This window comes from Misgurnus anguillicaudatus, chromosome 25, assembly GCF_027580225.2.
Source record: "Misgurnus anguillicaudatus chromosome 25, ASM2758022v2, whole genome shotgun sequence".
Lineage (NCBI taxonomy): Eukaryota > Metazoa > Chordata > Actinopteri > Cypriniformes > Cobitidae > Misgurnus > Misgurnus anguillicaudatus.
This window is the reverse complement of record NC_073361.2, coordinates 24,695,735-24,715,400: the sequence shown is the minus strand read 5'-3', so window position 1 is coordinate 24,715,400 and position 19,666 is coordinate 24,695,735. Positions and strand designations below refer to the sequence as shown.

General features: G+C 38.1%; 1 protein-coding gene across 1 annotated transcript in view; it reads right to left on the bottom strand.

The window, feature by feature from the left end:
• The window catches only part of ek1 (eph-like kinase 1), a 74,621-nt gene extending 55,388 nt beyond the window's left edge, over window positions 1–19,233 (bottom strand). Inside the window, exons 1-3 of the mRNA XM_073863695.1 lie at window positions 18,984–19,233; window positions 5,689–5,753; window positions 3,402–4,071 (exon numbers count right to left, since the gene is read on the bottom strand). Coding sequence (XP_073719796.1) covers window positions 3,402–4,071; window positions 5,689–5,753; window positions 18,984–19,218 — 970 coding nt within the window. The 5' untranslated portion in view covers window positions 19,219–19,233. The remainder of the gene's footprint in view (window positions 1–3,401; window positions 4,072–5,688; window positions 5,754–18,983) is intronic.
• Window positions 19,234–19,666: the final 433 nt, after the last annotated feature.

The following is a 19,666-nucleotide window of genomic DNA, read 5'->3' as shown; positions in this document are numbered from 1 at the left end:
AACGAAAGGTCTTAGCATGCGTTTAGCAAAGCTCCCTATGAAGACGAACAGAACCGGAGAGTGGAAAACCGATGTCTAGTAACTGTGTTAAACTCACCAATCTGCACTTCCAAGTTTAGTTTTAAATAACTAAAAACACAAGAGCTCACACACACACGTTCATTGCTTAAAGCACCCCCACTGTGAATCTCCACCAGGGGTTCTGACAATCTCATGACCCACTTTCCCAGCTCAAATCCTATGGATGTAGACACTCCAGAGCTCCTTGCGGTGAGATTACTGTCACAAAGAGCTCATTTCTCCAGCTTCGGTCCCGATGAAAAGCACTCCATTCAGCCACAACTGTGTGAGCTTAGCGCTGTGTAAAATATGCCTCGGGAGAACGAGAGAGTGCCCATCTCCAGCTGGCGCGATAACAGTTGGGGGGCCATTGGGTCAGACCCCATGCCAGACCCAAACTCAAAGACTAGTGTGATCCATCGGACCACTCAAATGCCATTCAAATCCAACAAAAGAACTATGATTGTACAGCAAAGCGCTTTAGGCTGGAAGATATGGGTGAGAATGAGTGGCCCCTGTGAAGGGACTTCATACAAGAGGGTTTATATCAGAAACAGGTTTTAAGGACACAATCAAAGCGTGAAAGGTTAAGCGAGGATGTAGAGAACGGGACAGACAAAAAAAGCAGTGAAGATGGATGAATCTGGGAAGAGTGTGACAAACAGTGTTACACAAGAACAGAGGCGAACATGAGAGTCGGACCGGGGTTTTGTCGAGAACAAAGCTAGAGAAAAGTAGACAAGAATAAAAGAGATAAATATGAAAGAGATAAATATACGAGGCAGGTCACTGAGGTGAGGCTGTGGGAGAAGACATAGCTAAAACGGTAGCTGTTTTTAGCCATTTTGTGTTGTCTTTCTGTCTTGTGAGAAAGAAAGAAAGAAAGAAAGAAAGAAAGAAAGAAAGAAAGAAAGAAAGAAAGAACAGAACAGAACAGAACAGAACAGAACAGAACAGAACGAGAACAAGACAAGGAGAGAGAACAAACAGAAAGGACAAAATAATGAAAGAAGGAAGGAAGGAGGGAAGGAAAGCAGAAATAGAGCAAGACAGGGAAAGAGAACAAACAGAAAGGACAAAATAATGAAAGAAGAAAAGAACAGAACAGAAGCAAGGAAGGAAGAAAGAATAGAAAGAACAGACAGAAAGAAAGAAAGAACAGAAAGAGAACAAGACAGTGAGAAAGAAAAAAAACAGAAAGGACAAAATAATGAAAAAAGGAAAGAACAGAACAGAAGGAATGAAGGAAGGAAGAAAGAAAGAAAATGGAAAGATAAAAGAAATAAGGCAAGACAGGGAGAGAGAATGAACAGAAATAACAAAATAACAAAAGAAAGACAAAATAGAAAAAAAAAGAAAGAGAGAAAGAAAGGACGGAAAAAAGTTAAAAAAGAAAAGTAATTGTGCATGATTGAAAAATAGAAAGAACAGACAGAGAGACAGACAGAAAGAAAGGAAGAAGGAAAGGAAGAAAAAGAAACGAATGAAAGAAAGAAAGAAAGAATGCAAGACAGAGAGAAAGAATGAACAGAAATAACAAAATAACGATAAAAAGACAGAATAGAACAGAAAGAAACAAAGGAGGGAAAGAAAGAAAAAACAAAGTAATTGTGCAAGATTGAAAAATTGAAAAAACAGACAGACAGACAGACAGACAGACAGAAAGAAAGGAAGAAAAAGGAAAGAATGAAAGAAGAAAGAAAAAAGAATGCAAGACAGGGAAAGATAATGAACAGAAAGAACAAAATAACGAAAAAAGACAGAATAGACCAGAAAGAAAGAAAGATTGCAAGATTGAAAATTAGAAGGAACAGACAGACAGACAAACAGAAAGAAAGAAAGAAAGAACAGAAAGAGAGCAAGACAAGGAGAGATAACAAACAGAAAGGACAAAATAATGAAAAAAGGAAAGAACAGAAGGAAGGAAGAAAGGAAGAAAGAAAGAAAGAAAGAAAGAAAGAAAGAAAGAAAGAAAGAAGAAAGAAAAAAGAAAGAAAGAAAAAGGGAGGAAGACAGGAAGAAAAAAGATAGAGAGTAGTTGTCCAAGATTGAAAAATAGAAATAACAGACATACAGAAAGAAAGAACAGAAAGAGAGCAAGACAGGGAGAGAGAACAAACAGAAAGGATAAAATAACGAAAGAAGGAAAGAACAGAATAGAACGAAGAAATGAAGAAAAATAAAGAAATAAAAAAGAAAGAATGCAAGACAGGTAGAGAGAGAATGAACAGAAAGAACAAAATAACGAAAGAAAGGCAGAATAGAGAGATAGAACGAACAGACAGACATAATGAAAGAAAGAACAGAAAAAGAGCAAGACAGTGAAAGAGAACAAACACAAAGAACAAAATAATGAAAGAAAGAAAGAACAGAACAGAAGAAAGAAAGACATTAATTATGCAAGATTGAAAGATGAAAGAACAGACAGACAGACAGACAGACAGACAGAAAGAATAGAAAGAGAGCAAGACATGGAGAAAGAGCAAACTGAAATAATTAAAGAAGGAAAGAAAAGAACAGAACAAAACAAAGGAAGGAAGGAAGGAAGGAAGAAGACTTAGAGGCTTATAAACTGCTAGTTTTGAAAACATTGCTTTCCAAACACTGACCTGAATTCAGCTGTATATGTAATTCTCTTCTATGTAATGTGTAAAGACTATTAATGTTGTTTTTCACAGAATCTAAAAGCTCTCACAGTATGAAAACTCCAGCATTTCCAGAACCCACCGCGAGGCCGCAAGGTGAAAACAGGCCAAATGCTTCTCTAAGTAATTTCACATGGCAGGGTGCTGTTTCATACAGAGCTGCTGAAGCCAATCAGCAATGAATGTGTTTGTGAGCTCATTTAAAATGCATCAGTCTCTCACTTCAGTCTTTTACTTTGAGCTTATTATTTGCCCAACAATTCGGCTTTAACAAATCAGTTAATATGACTCACACACAGACATCAAGTTAAGAAGGATTACCAAAACCGCCATAGCCTAATTAACAGATAACATCATTGACATTATCTGTACAACTCTATCAGCCGTGGTCCAGACCAGTGAGCATGAATCCAACCCCCATCTCTTCATCTCTCTCTCTAACACACATCTTAGTCATGCCACTCACATCTCTCTTATAACGCTACCCCTGATCTACACTTCCACCCACTAGAAAACAGTCCAGAATGGATGTATGAATATTTAAAAGCTCAGACCTAAGATGGCATGACTAAGTTCTTCAAATAGGGTGATGAACGGCCGGGTTTTAAAAAAACATTCCGAAATGAAAGGACAACATGTGTAAACACAAAATGTTGATTTTTAAAGAAATGTTTTAAGGAAGAAAAAAATGCTTACGTTGGCAGTGACCGTCTACCTCCTCGAAGCCTGGACGGCAGACGCAGCGGCCGATGGGCACCAGCCAACCTCCGTCAGCGCTGCAGAACATCCGTGGTGCCTCCAGTTCTTCTGCATCCTGCACGCAAGCACCACGCACCTCCACCAACGCTGAATCTCCACCCGTCACCGTGTCTGGGAACCGTGCTAAATTGAGAACAGCCAACGGACAACGCTTGTAAAAGACTCGCACCGACACCAGAGCAATGCAAGCGCCCAAGTCCTGGAAAGCAAGGTATAAGCCCTTCTTGTTGAGACCGCTGATGTCCCGCACTTCCGTGTTTAGTTTCATGACACGATCCCCGACGTCGGTCTGCGTGAAGCTCTCGTCGGCCGCGATAGTGTCGATCTTGACGTACTGGCTCTCGCGTATGTGCCGCAAAGGAGCTGTGACAGCGTTGTTGGATTCGTGGTAGTAGACGTTGAAGGTCTCCTTACAAGTTCCAGGAACTCCTGGCAAGCTATTGCAGTCGCGTAGAGTAAACTTGATCTCCACGTACACGCGTTGGGCCCCCTCGCGTTGTATCAGGCCGGTGCGTAACCAGTTGTTCTGATTGGCCTCCATTACATTGCACACCTGGTACGTCCTCATAGGTATGTTGCGCTCGTCCATGACACTTATCTCCTCCCACTGGCAGACACACAGATAACAAAATGATCAATATAAAGAAAAAGATGTATCCAAATGCTCATGTGTACTTACAGGCTTTCACAAATACGAAAAAAATTATAGCTGAGTGATAAAGTACATTACGGCGTAATTTAGCTGTCATCTAGAGAGAAGTGAGTCTGACAGGCAACCAGCCTGAAGTTATAAACTCATTAGTGTCGGATGTTTAGTACTCAAATACACCCTGTCTTGTTGGTGCAGTGAAATTCATATAATTGTGCTTGGATATGTCAGCTGTTTTAGCATAAGTGGTTTAAAACCAACGAAGGCTAAAGAAAACCTTACCCACAGCTTTCGTTCAAGGCAGAAACTTTGTAATCGTAATATTTTACTGCGCACAAATCTTACGTTTCACAGAATCTTGCAACATGCATGTTGCCAGATGTGTGCATGTTTCAGTTTTAGCAGTGCCACATTATAAACATGACTGTTCCAGCTAAGCGCTCGTAATCTAAGTGTGACTACTTGTGCCAAGGCCACCATTACACTCCATCTTCATCTTGTTGAAATGGATTGCAATGAATGAAATGAAAGTGTGTGATGATGGACCAACTCCCACAGAGGAGACCGGAGACGAAAGCTGATCGTTACGCAGCGGGTTGGCAAAGCTGTTTGAGCGACTCTTGCAGGCCCCCGCAGGAACCTTTGAAGAGTCAAGGCACTAAAAACTCACAAAGCAGAGCTGTAGGCCGGTCAAGGTCAAGGACAGTTAAGTGAGGAGAAGATCAGATACTATACTCAATGAAAGTCAGGGGTAGTGGTTAAAGATCTAAACTGGTAATTAAAAGGTTGTAGGTGCAAAACCCACACAGGAGGCCCATGAGTGGACCCTGTTGTACTGCAGCCTTTAGAAAGCCACTTAACTTCAGGACTAAATGAATCTATGCCAATTAGGGCTGTCAAAAGATTAATCGTGAATAAAAGTTTGTATAATATATTTCTGTGTAAAAATAAATAAAAAAATAAATAATTATCATTCGTATTATTATTATTATTATTATTATTATTATTATAAATATATATACATCATTTATTTATAAATAATTACACACAGTGGGCATTCATATATTATGCAAAAACAAACCTTTATTTTGTATGCGATTAATCGCGATTAATCTTGTGACAGCCATAAATTGCCAATATATAGGATACAATAAGGTTATATACACACACATTACACAGTATAATATTACGTTTATATTTTATTTAATGTTTTGTCAAAAGTGTTGCTTTTATAATACAGTTAAGTCTGAAAAGTGTCTGATCAAATTAGGCTACAGTAAATCCAAAACCAGCCTAATAACTCACGGCTTAAAGTTGAAAAGTATTATTTGACTAGATGTTTAAGCAACCTGGAAAATATTTAGCATTTTATGCTCTCTTATCAGGATCCATACTGAAATCCTGGGACAGTGACTTCCTTACTAGATTGATTCCTTAACATTTTGGCAAACGAACACTGAGAGAAAAGCCTGGGGCGGCTGGCACAAGAATAGAGGTCTTAATCGTTTGCTGTTTTTTTGGATGCCCAATCTGTTTGTCAAGGCAGAGTAAAGACTGAGTTTGACAGGTACTCACCCCCTCTGGAGGATACGCTTCCCAACCCAGATCACCTGGGGCGGACATCGAGTCAAGCAAAGTAACTGTAAAATAAAAAGTAAAAGATGAAGTTATTCAAAGTCATAGTGCTCGTTGCAGTGGCACTAAACACAATAAGAATAATGGTTTGGGTATTTTAAACAACAATGGGGAACTGAATTAGTTCTTGCAAGTGTACATAGTTCAAGGTACTTTTGATATGTAAATAGGTTTTCTTGCCCTTATAGTCCTGTTTAATATGCATTTAATATGCATACGACTATTTGCAAGCCATTCGCATATGCATATTAAAAAAACAAATTACACTTAAAAAAAATTCCCAAACATGGTTTCTGTTTCTGTTGTCATTTCTTAATATCATGTAAATGTGTTAAGTTTCTTATAAGTTTGGTTTAAGTTAACAGATGGTATATCTCAGGGGTTCTCAAAGTCCGGACTCCGGTTTGGATCCGTACCCGAAGGGAACTTGATCCGGACCCGCGTCCACTTCATATTACAAGTGCATTAATTTAGATGTGATTGATTAAATGTGTGCATTTGCTACTTAAAAAATGCATATTAAATTTGTAAACCATTCGTTTAGTTTTTTTTTCTTTTTAGATTTAAGAGTATTCATGGTACGAAAATAAAACAAGCTGTAGCCATCACACCCAGATACAGCTACTTCGTGTACTACGCTGGCTTTGAAATCACTGTTGGTTTGAGTCTTTTAAAACATGCATTTGAAAAAGCAACACTCGTCAAACATAATCATCATACATATTCTTTATTATCATGAAAATACCTGAAAAATGTAAAGAACAGCAATATAAATATATCCTTAAGCCATTCCTGGAGCTGCGTGTATATGGTTCTTCGTCTGCAGCGCATATTGAGTTTCTGCACGAGAGCGCCCTCTGGCTTTTGGATGTAGCGGCATTTCATCGTAATTCATTGAGAAGCATAGCAAGCATCATCAGCAAATTTATAGTTCACCCCTAATTTAGGTCAGTGTCATTTGCCACGGTTTATGCATCTGATGAAAAACCATTTCTCTAATTTAGTTGCTCTGTATTTTGCACCTGGTTACCTTTGGCATACTTCTTGTGTTTCATGTTTAAATGAGTTTTTACTTTAAATGCAAAATACACTTGTTATGAATGTACTTTTATAGAAAATACTTTTTTTCCAAACAATTTGTGTTGATTTGTTATATAAACAAATGATTTACATAAAGTTATTACCATGCTTGACAATTTTTTCCAGACCTATGAAAATGATGAAAATTCAGATTTGGACCTTTGAACGTAAACTTTGAGAACCCCTGGTATATCTCAACTGCTTTTGTGTGTTAGTGATTAAGGAAAACAAGAAAATGGGCGGGGCCTTGATGCCACGTCTCCACCTCACGATCACTACTGCGCAGACTCTGGCTCCACATGATGTCATCGGCACAAGATGTCAGTGGATATTTTGGCTTATTTTTTTCATTGGAAGTGAAAACATGCTGTCTATCGTATTTATTGGCTCAACCAATAGCATGAGTTTAGACTATCTATTTATTCAACCAATGGTGGACAGAAACCTTTTTTTAGTAAAAGTAATTTCATATGCAATTCCACTTACAAATTACACTCTTAAATGTGCTTTTAAAACAGGTCTAAATTCAGCTTTGATCATTACAAACATGTGACTGACAGCTCCAGCAATCTTTTGGAAATCTGTTCTCACATCAATTTTTCTCACATTTTTTCTGAGTTTGATGCGGCTATTTATAACCGTCTTTCGATCTCCCAGTGGTCATAGCCTGAACTTCCCACTTTGAGCTCCGTTCCAAACCAATTACAGCCCTGGCAACCCGGGTGATTAATTCTTAATCACATCCAAACCTCAGATGTTCTTCCTCTTTCACGCTGAATATCAATCTCTCCCTCTCCTGGCACATGTGTGTGCCCCTTTTGTGACAATTTTGGAAGAAAGGGGAAGGAAAACTGAAAAATCAAAGACCATCTGGATCCAAATTTTAATTAAAACTGACTGTCAATGGGCTTGTGTGACATACAAACAGTCTGCATTTTTTTCAAACCGCTATTTGATGTTTGGTTGATGGGAAACGGGGCTTGTGTTTGGTTTTATGGGTCGAATACGTAGCAATTGAGCCAGTTTGATGACTTGACACTCTGGAGGAAAAACCAAACAGTTTGTAGAGTCGAAGCAGGATATTACTTCTTAACTGAATACAGATTATGATGCCATTAACCGCTGGTGCATGTGTGGCTGTTTTTTGATGAAGGGGTAAAGCCCAACGGGCCAATATATCATTACACACGATCTGGAAATCATTTTCCCTAGACAGATTTAATAAAACAAACAAATTTATACAGCTCCATGCCACAGCCTATTTATTTAAACAGCAGGTAACATTTAATTCACAGCGAGGCAGAATTTATTGTGCTGAAAACATTGATAGTTGCGTGGAACGCATTTTTTAAGAGCTGGCATTGCTGTCCCAGCATGTGTGACATTGTATGCTTATCACAAGCAACTGGTCTGCTAAAATGTCTTAAATAAAAAAATTTTGCTAGCCAACTGGTCACATTAGCATAAACCAGACTGGACAGGCATGAAAATTCGGGCTGGTCTAAGCTGGTCTTTTTAGCAGGGGAAGTGAATCAACGCCTGTATAGATTTAGCTCTCTAGAGATCTGACACCTGAAGAAAAGGATTGATAAAATGGTCGAGTCTACTTCTCTCTCTCTCTTATACAGATACACACAGAAAGCCTTTATATTCTTTGTCATCCAAAATATAAAAGATTCCTTTAATCTACCTGCCAAAAAGAGAAAGGGGACAGAAAGAGAGAGAGAGAGAGTGAGGACAGAGCGAGAGTGTGTTTCACAAACCTGGAGTTACTTAATGGAGGATATAATCAAATCAGAGCCAACATTCAATTTAGTGGTCGGCCAGTACGTTTAATAAAAAAAATATTCTGGTGGTTTGTTTGCCACCACACCTGAGTATACAGTAATAGGCTTTTGCAACACCGTTATGTTTGCTATGACAGCAGCTGGTTGAAAAGCGGAGAGGCCGGGGTCTTTTCTTCATCATTAGCTCTCAGCTGTGCAGCTCTGGATGCTGGAGATCCAATCCCCTCGGGTGACAACGAGAACTCAACACCTCAAGGGAAAAGTTGAGATTTACCATTAACACCAGGAATAGTGCAGCGGTCAGCAATCACCTCCGACATAAACACCGGACGCAGGGTGAGCAAGAATAAAAAAATGGAGGGGGTCAAGAAAGCGAGAGGCGATGGATAGATAAGCAGCTGGGAAATCGTCCTGAGGGATTAGGAGAGGACAATGAGGTCACTCTCACCCACGTATAGCCACTGTTAAGCTCAAGTATCACCTCTTTAAGCAGAAAATCTGTTCAGGAAGCATATGGGGAAAGAATGATTGATTTTACATTTGAATTTCTAATGGCAAATTAATCAGATACTATTTTTAACTCATCAGAACCTTGCAGGCAGAAAGTACATTTGGATAGCACTTCTCATAAAATCGCTTTTTTGTTTTTGTATCACTTAATACAAGAATCTCCTAAATGTAAAATAATAATGAAAACTTCACATTCTCTTGTATTAAAGGGCACATTTCACAAGACTTTTTTACGATGTCAAATAAATCTTTGGTGTCCCCAGAGTACATATGTAGCTCAAAATACCATATAGATAATTTTGTTAAAATGTTAATGTTAAAATTGCCACTTTTGTGTGTCCTTTTAAATGCAAATGAGTTGATCTCTGCACTAAATGGCAGTGCTGTGGCTGGATAGTGCAGATTAAGGGGCGGTATTATCCCCTTTTGACATCACAAGGGGAGCCAAATTTCAATTACCTATTTTTTCTCATGCTTGTAGTGAATGGTCAATCAAAACTAAGTTACTAAGTTGTTGTTTTTTTTCGCATCTTCTAAGTTGATAGAAGATCTGGGGACCCAATCATAGCACTTAAACATGGAAAAAGTGTGATTTTCATGATATGTCTCCTTTAAAATCAAAATTTAAACCTGCTTTCACTTTTGATTTACACCAAAAAATAAAGCATGGTAAATATATTATGTGTATTTTAATCAGGTTATTAGAGATTTAAAGTTAGGGTGTGTCATCTATGTGTCTGTAAAGACATTTAAACAAATTGCAAAATTGCTGATTTTTTACGCCGTGTTTACACTCTTTGCACACTGTCAGAAAAAAAATTATCCACACTCGTCACTGGGCGTACACCTTCGCACCAAAAGAGTTCATATTAGTACCTCAGGAGGTACTGTCCTTACATATTGGTACCAAACAGTGCACATTAGTTCCTCAAATGTACATATTAGCAGTGATGGGGAAGGTTACTTTTAAAAGTAATGCATTGCAATATTAAGTTACTCCCCCAAAAAGTAACTAATTGCGTTACTTAGTTACTTTTGATGGAAAGTAATGCTTACATTACTTTCAAGTTACTTTTGCGTTATTTTTTCTTACTTTGCAGGTGTTTTATGACTGAAAAGTTCTGAATTCAGAAATTGCATATTTCCATCGCAAAAATGTCAAGCTTTGGTCTGCCATCTCCATTTCTGACTGAAACTGTTCACGCATATAGTGTGTAATTCTACATTAATACGTTCAGTTTAATGTAGTACCTTGTTTTTACATCTAATTTATTAAACTGAAAAGTAACTCGCATTACTTTTAAAAAAAAGTAACTCAAATTTTAATGTGTACATTCATAAAGTAATGCGTTACTTTACTCGTTACTTCAGAAAAGCAATATTATTAAAGCTCACGTAACACACGCTGTTTCTGCATTTCTGATATTAATCTGGAGTACCTATGGGGTAGTATGACATCCTTTATATCTCTGAAGAGTCTTTAGTTTAATCAGATTTATAAAAAAAAGATTAGCTTTACGAATCTTTCCGATAACGTACGAAAAAATGCAGAAGGAGGAGTTATAACACGGGAGGAGCGAGTACGAGTCATACAACACTATACAACACTGTTTTAACTTATGATTCACTACATGTTCGTGTCATTTATATAATATACACGCGCCTATTTCCAACATAAGACAGAAGTCTTACTTACCACGTGTAACTCGTCATGACCCGGTTCTGAAAATCCAGCGCATCAAACACACACGCAAAACTCCGCTGCTCATCCGGATAATAAACTATATCCATTGTTTCCATAAGGCTGGATGTCTTCTCCTTACATCCAAAAACACACTTCATTGTTGACTTTTGAAATTAAACAAGGCTGAGTGGCGTGATAAGCTGTTAGCAAGCTCTAGCGTCTCCCGCTGACTGACGGCTGGGCGGGGTTTTCCGGGGGAAGTTTTCCGGCGGAAGCCCATATAAAGAAGTGATACGTATCGAAAACCCCTGAAACGTCAGTTAGTACCGTAATCGACAAAAAATAGCCGAAACTTGTACGAACCCTGGCGAAGTGCATTCGGGACAGAAATACTCTGAAACACGCCCAACTGCATTTTTGACACTTTGCCTACGTTTAGCATGAGGAAACAACTCTATAACTGTGTTAATAAGTCAGAATGCTTGAAATACCATTAAACCCCCCCTTTAAGTATTGCATGTTACTTGTAATGCGTTACCCTCAACACTGCATATTAGTACCAAATGTATACACATCTGTACCTTAACAGGGGCCCAGTAACAGCTTGGGACAAATTTTTATTTTTTACCATTATTTCAAACGACAAATTGCTTACTTATAGTTGTCTTGGCATATTAAGGTGAACTAGGAAAAAGTACTCAACATTTACTCATTTACCAGACACTTTTATGCAAAATGACTTAGAAAAAAAGCAACATCACAAGCAATTTACCAAACAGCAATTATTAAACATCAAAAATTACACACTTCAGTCTTCTACTAAGTTTCCTGAATATCAGATTTCTTACAGTTCAAATAAAAAGACAAGATTGCTTACACAGAGCCTGCCAAGCCATTACAATTTTCACTGTATCTAATCCAAGCACAGAAAAAGCAAATCTATTGAAAGAGATTGGTATCGTACAGCTCTCCTGGCAGAAGTGGGCATATCTGATATGCAGTCAGCAGGTCCTGTCAGTCACTGCTTGTGTGAGTCTCTACAGAGAGGCCGATAAAATACCTTATATTCGGTCTCAACAGGTCACAGAGATCCAGTCCGTCCTGCACAACCTTCACAGTCATATACTCATGTCCAAATAAGAGACCGCCCATACTATACTAGCTTGACAGCTCTTACTGATCTAATCTCCACTGACGACTCAATGAAGATGTTCTTGCGAGTTTCAAACATTCAAGGATGTTCTAGGAAAATCTGGGTTATAGTAGTTTCGGCCTCCAAGCGTACAAATGGAGATTAATGAGCAGGAGAGTTTACTGACAAGAAGTTATGACCTACAGTTTGGAAGCTGGAGGGACCGTGCAGAGCTGTTCTTCTGTAGCTACAACAAACAGATAATTACATCTTACCTCCAGACACTTAAAATATTTCCAGATAATACCCAAACAGCAGAAGACTCCAGACTGGATCCGCGCCAAAGTCAGCAGTTCTGATGCGGGTCCGGAGTCGTCTGCTGTCTGGGTAACCTCAGTTGAGGAAAATGGTGCTACAGCAACTCAGAAGAAAGAATAAATACACTCAAAGCAGACATTTTACATGACAAAATTAAAAAATTGCATCTCATAAAGTTTCTATCATGTGCACACCAAAGCTAGCATGTTATTAGTAAGATGTAACTGGGAATATACATTTGTGGGAGCATCCAAAACACTTTTTTTAAGGGACACTCCACTTTTTTTAAGCTAATTTTCCAGTTCCCCTAAAGTTTTCGAATCCATTCAGCTGATCTCTCTGGGTCTGGCGCTAGCACTTTTAGCATAGCTTAGCACAATCCATTGAATCTGTTTAGTCCATTAGCATCGTGCCTAAAACAATAACCTAAGAGTTTTGATATTTTCGTATTTAAAATTTGACTCTTCTGTAGTTACATCGTAAAAATTACGCAGCAGCCGAAAATAGTCCCCTTAGGAACTTTCAGTGGCAGGGGACTATTTTCAGGCGCTGCGTAATATCATTGCGCCTCCTACAGCCATGTTATGGCAGCAAAGTCCTTGATTATTACGCCAGAATGAGACTATAGTTCGTAGCCATATTGGCCTAGAAAATTGCAACTTTTAATTTTCTGTCGATCTTAGTACACGATGTAACTACAGAAGAGTCAAGTTTTAAATAGGAAAAATATCGAAACTCTTTGGTTATTTTTTTAAGCGTGATGCTAATGGTCTCATCAGATTCTATGGATTGTGCTAAGCTATGCTAAAAGTGCTAGTGCCAGACCCGGAGATCAACTGAATGGATTCCAAAACGGTAAGAATCAAATGTTTAACTCTAGGGGAGCTTAGAAAATGAGCGTATTTCCAAAAAAGTGGAGCGTCGCTTTAAGGTGAAGCGTGTCATTTTTCCACCACCAATTACTCAGGTTCACATCATTGGTTGAATCAATATTACTGTGTCCGGTTGGTTCCAACACTTATTCAATATTCTGACAGTACCCCTATAAGAGTCACAGTATTTATAATTTCTTCAAACACAGAAAAATAATCGCATCCATCACCTTTACCCAGCAACCACATCAGCTTGCGAATTAGGCCGTGGACCCCAGGGCCATTTCGCAACCTAACAACGTGTGTAATGTGTCAGACACGAATGACGGGCCACGCCGAGGTCTGTTTAATGATGAGAGCTGTAAACAGGTTACTGGCAGAAAGGGCATGAAATCATGACCCGTGTGGGTTAGTTAGCAAAGGACAGCATGAAAGACACTTGGGATGCCTCATTAGAAGCACAGACCACACCTGCTGCATGTATGTCTGCGCAGTCACCCAGTAGTCGAGCTTCACAAGCATTGTAATGATCTACAAGATCTCAAGAGGTTTTGCAACAGGTAACAGCAACACAACAGTAGTCATAATTACGGAGATTAAACAGGGTCGCATTGGTAAAGAATGACCTTTGCGGCTGTTCTTCCTAACAGAAATTTTTAAACAAGAATTCTCAACACATAATGCTTTCTGGGCATAAAAGCTTGGCATTATATGCGTGAACCAACAATCAAATTCTTAATAGGTCTCTAAGCAATTAAACCCAACGTTAACTATTTGCAGGGGTCCGATCCAATAAAACCTCTTAGGAATCAGAGCGGCCAAGCTGCAAACCCCCATGAGAGAAGACCACCGGCGATAAGCACAGCGCTGTTAATGAGATGTGCACAACAAAATTCACACCATCTCATACATTAGACCGCATTAAGGCTAAGTATCGGGCCAGCAGCATGAACAGAGAGCATGTAAATGAAGGTGAAGCACAATAATAACAGATCAAAGCTGTCTGCGGCTAAAAGGGCATTGTGAACACGTCCACGCCGGGGATCCGTTTTTTTAATCACGTCTTATTACCTGACAGAGATGAAGCATCTTAAAAGTAAACACGTAAAACCTTCATACAAAAGGGCGGCTGATAAAACATGATGCCTTGTGACCCGCTGATGGAGAGGTGAGATATCTACTTAAATCGATCCTCTACTTCCAACTGAGGCATTAGTTTGACATGGAGATTTAGATAATGGAGGAAAAATGTACTTTGGGTATTGAAAAGAATCTGACGGTTATGCAAAATAGATACGCAAATGGCAGGTTAGATAAATAAAATTGAAAGGTAACAAGGAACATTTCTCCAGGCGCAGGGATTAACAAAATATGAGAAAAAATTATCCCTACCGTAGCTGTCACTGGGGGTACTCTTTAAAAAAAATCTGGGTTATTTTCAGCCCAGCATTGGGTCAAAAAGGGATAAGCCCAACAGCTGGGTTGTTATTTAACCCATGCTGGGTAAACAAAATGCTGGGTTGTTTTAACCTATTGTTGGGTCAAATATAAACATTTTCTGGGTTAATTTCAACCCAGCTGCTGGGCGCGTCTCTTTTTGACCCAGTGCTGGGCTGAAAATAACCCAGTTTTTTTAGACTGCAATAAGTACCATTAGGTACATGTATATATGAAGAGTTTGGTTCCAAAACGCGATAAACACCTTTTTTATAGTAACCGCCAAAATCAGTATTTGTATCTGGTCAGTATTTAAAAGTAAATTCTTCGTTTTACGCAAAATCCGATATTCGCCGTGTTATTATGATATTTTCCCAAAACACGATAAACGCCGGTCCTCCTTCTCTGCAGAATGCAATAAATCTGCTCAACAAATCACAGCGCACCATTCCACGCATTGTAAACAACAATGGCGGCACGTTGAATACACACAGAGTCCTAGTTTTCCTCATCTACTTTGTACTTCATGATCAACAAACAAACAAAAACAAAATAATACTTTTGATGGCATTGATAAACATGTGGTGATTTTCTGTGGTGGGGAAGAAACGTAAGCCATCAAAATCGAATAATTAACGTGAGAGGCACTCGGGCAAAGAAAAATTTCGGTTGTTGCTTGTTCAATGCTTCCACATTGACCCCGGCGGATCTTATGAAAAACTTTCCATTATTTTACTTAAAGTCAACAAAAATCGAGCAGGACCAAAACATTTTACAGCTGATCGCTGTCAAAAAAGTTCAACGACAACGTCTCAAGGATGACAGCAACAAAGACTGTGTTATTAATATGTGGTAAGTGTTGTGATTAACGCCATTAATGTTTCATTTTTTTCATCAGTGTATACCAGTAGTCAACTGAATTAATATAACATGGCAAAGATGAATGCACATTTATATATTGATTCAATAGATTTAAAGCATTTTGATTCATTTTGGTACCATTTTGTCCTCATACGAACTCTTTAGGTGTAAAAGCATACTTTTTTTACAGGGGGAGGTACCCTTTTAAATCCGAAAAAAGCATTACAGAATAAAACATCAGGTTTGCAAAACTTAGTAGCACAAAAGCAAAATCAAAGCACTCAAAACCTTTATTCTAAAAATGACATTTCATCCCACATATCTCATCCCACCTCATGTCATGAGCCATCTGAAGAGATGGATAACTCCACTTGCATTTGCACAGGTATTGCCTTTTGAGTTAAACAACATACGGTACAGCGTATATTTTACATATTCAACCTAAGCACCACTCTTTATCACGTTGGTAAAAGTCAAAGCTTACCCAACATACAGTAATACACATACAGAATATTAAACACACATCTCTCCTTTTTGAAAATAACCCTTTAACATGTACTTACTCTACTCAACACGTTCATGCAAAGCTTGCATGGTGGGAAGCAGAAATGCTGTGTCGAGTATTGGAAGTAAATTTCTATTTTACATATTTTAATGGCTCGAATGCGCTGAAAAAGATCAAATATATATGAATCGTGTTGCAAATAGCAGAAAACAATAATATTGGTAAGGAATAATTGATGAGGATGTTGAATTATTCAAAAATAATGCACACGCAAGGTGGTAATGCGCCATGACGCAAAGCAATTTTTCCACAATTATTCCGCTTATACCACGGTTACCACAAACATTGCTCTGGTGTCAATTTTTAAGACTTTTAACAGGTAGGGTGTGTGGTTTACAGAAAAATAATCAACACTGATGGAACATTTCTCAGCCAATCAGAATAAAGCATTCCAGAGCCCCGTGGTATAATATACTATATACACCACATACATCTAGCAGATTTTAAATTGAACACAACTTTCACAACTAAAGACACAAGACAAGCACCTAAAGACTGAAATATCCACGTTTTAAACCTTCTTCAACTAACAAGAGGGAAAAATAGCTCATTCCATTAGAAAACAAAACCAAGGCCACAGGTTACACTAATCTACAGACTTCATTAACCCTCAAACAAGATACATGCAAATCCAGACTTCTCTATATTTCAGTAGCTGTAAGGGACGGTGAGAGGAACGGAGCAAGAACGTGAGACAGAGGCTTTGAGTGCAGCTGAATGAAACATAAAAAGTGTTTTTCTCATGCTAATTTCTCTGCCGGAGTGGCGGGCAGGGAAACAAAAGCAGATGAGAAACCGTCACTAAATGCAGTAGGAACGCACACAATGAAGGCGCTAATGAGGGGAACCTTAGTGCTAACTAGCAAAACACGAGGGCAGCTGAAGGTGCTTATTAAACAGATAAAAAAATTTAAACAGCCCAAATTCTTAATGCTGAATGCCATGCATATATATAATTAATTATTATATATAATTATACAAGTAATTATACCTTAAAAGAGCTGGAACATGAATTTAATCATTTATTGCATTTATAACACATTGAAGCTTTTAATACAAATGCTTATATGACACTTCAATATACAGTTACATTCATGCAACAGAGATACAATTTTATCCAAAGTAACTTTTTGATTAAAATAATTTCATAAGACTTTTTATTAGTGTGTGATTTCTGGGTATTGAACCTACAACCTTTGCATTGCTCCCATAGCATGCATTTTAAATAGCATGTAAAATATTCACCTCACTGTTATGTTACTTTCAGATAAATATGATCATTTAAAGCCAAAGTTTTTATATTAAGCGTATTTTTTATTAGCTTAATCACAGCCTCCCAAATGTCTCCTCAGGATACAGGAATCCATAAAGATACAGCCAAGAATCTTTTTTGCAAATGTAGTCTTTTTGGGATGTGAAGGAAAATCATGCTTTTGGCTATTAAATAAGTGTCAACACATTTCTGCAACATCTTGGTCTTTATGAAATCCCGAGGGGTGTAAATATCCAAGCATTGCAGTAATGTAACCCAAGAGCAGAAAATACGCTGTCGGTCATTTGGAATCGGAATGGAAAACCAATGTGGGCATTAGCATTAAACATGTGCTGATCTGAGATGATGTCTTTAAGTTCGGCCAGAGGAAAAAAATCAAACATATGTCGATATAGGGGATCTTTAACGCCGTTATAGAAAATGCTTACAAGGCACAAAAATGCTAGACCAAGAAGTTAATAAACAATGTGCAGACACTCATACATAGATATTAACTTGTACACCAACAGTCACATAACCTGTAGTGAAAATAACCTCAGGGATACCACCAGCTGGTGTTTATGGGAAGTGCATATAACATAAGCGCAATCCCAGTTACACTTGTACATAAACCAAACCCCAAACCTCTGTGAAACCAGGACTTTTGACTTCTTTCTTTACCCGCAGACATCCTCACTAAATACTCTATACAAAATCCCATCAGACATTTTGCCTAAATGTGTATTAAATCCACCATTGAACAGTCCTTTTGACAACAGCACAATACATGACTTAATCCTAATCTCGAAACAATGTGAAGTAAACCCATATTAATCCAGTGAGGTTAATTTATTGTCTGATATTTGAGGGCTCACTTTGTGTTTCTAAAATTCAGTCATCCTGTAAATTTTATCTTATAAAGTCAGGTGCCATGTCAATCATAAATTACTGTATTATTGCATCTGATGTCATGACATAACATTCCAAAACCTTTACTGTCCCTGACCTATTCATTTCACCGGTCACTTCTTTAGAAGAAAATAAAGATTATAATTGCTCATATAAATGATTTCCCTCAGTTTAATAATGTGCTTTATGAAGTCTTTTGGGGAGTTTTGATCTTTTATAATTCATTGTTTATTAAGCATTTTGGGTGTCATATGCATTTGGCATTATGGGTCTCCAAAACGACTCGCAAACCTTAACCCACTCAACACTAGTACACTTGCTTACAAATAAAGCTTGTTTTATGTCCTGAAACTACTTAAAGCCTCATTTAAGTTAAAAGTTTTTGCATATTTAATTATTTCAAACATACATTGAGTGTTTTCAGCACTTGCGTCCTTGACAAACTCCCTAAACTGAGGTCAAGAACAGTTTTTCCCAGTAAAAAACTCCTGTTTTTACTAATTTCAACTCGTAGATTTCAATTTTAGCAATGTAGATACAAATTATTGAATTATTTACAATGCAAAGGAATTGTAAAATCGTTACAGCATAACAAAAACAAACAGAAGATCTCCATGAGCATGTTGAATTCAGCACTTCGTGTTTAATTGATAAATGTTTAAATCTAACTCTAAAACATATAATTTACTTAAAGAATTCAGTTTTATAGACAAACGCACATGTTGTCAAACGCATTAATAGATTCCTCATATCCCACAGCAATCCACGCGCGATCAGCGTACGCATCCAAAGCTATATCTATATGACAGCGAATGTTATACAGCTTACCTTCATTATCCGGATAAGTCCTTAAAGCTTGACCCAAAACCAATAAGTGAAGATGAATAAAAAATGAATAAATCCTAACGAGACCCATATTCAAGCTGCTTTGCGCGCCCGCATCCCTGTGCGTAAACTTGGGCTGGAGAGCCGGAGAGCGCGCTGGAGAGGAGCGATGAAACAGCGCGACTACGAGCACGAGAGTCAGATACTGAAGTGAGTGAGAGAGCTGATCTGTGTCCATGCACGATTGATGAAGGGGGCGTCACGCGTGTGCAAGCATGCGTGCGTGTGCGTGCGTGCGTGTGTCAAGGCTGTGCGCGCGCGCAGCCGTGCGTCAGGGGTGCAAATGTAAATAAGCAGACTTGTAGTCTTAGCAGTCTAGGTTATTATAAAATTGTTGAACTTTTATGCATCAAGGCTGGTGGTGATTAATAGTTTAAAGGGATAGTTAAGTACAAAAAATGTTTTTATGTTGTTTATAGCCTACCTGCATGGCTTTAATTTATACGTAGATTAATAATATCACATATGGGCTAATGATGCGTAAAGAGATGCATACTTTTTATAAAACAAGTGGCTCTTTTCATCCTTAAATTTTCTTTATGCATTCATTTTAAAAAAGATGTTAAATGTTTCTGTGAACCCATCTCTTTTAAATCAGGGCCTTTAACCAGAAGGTTACAGGTTCA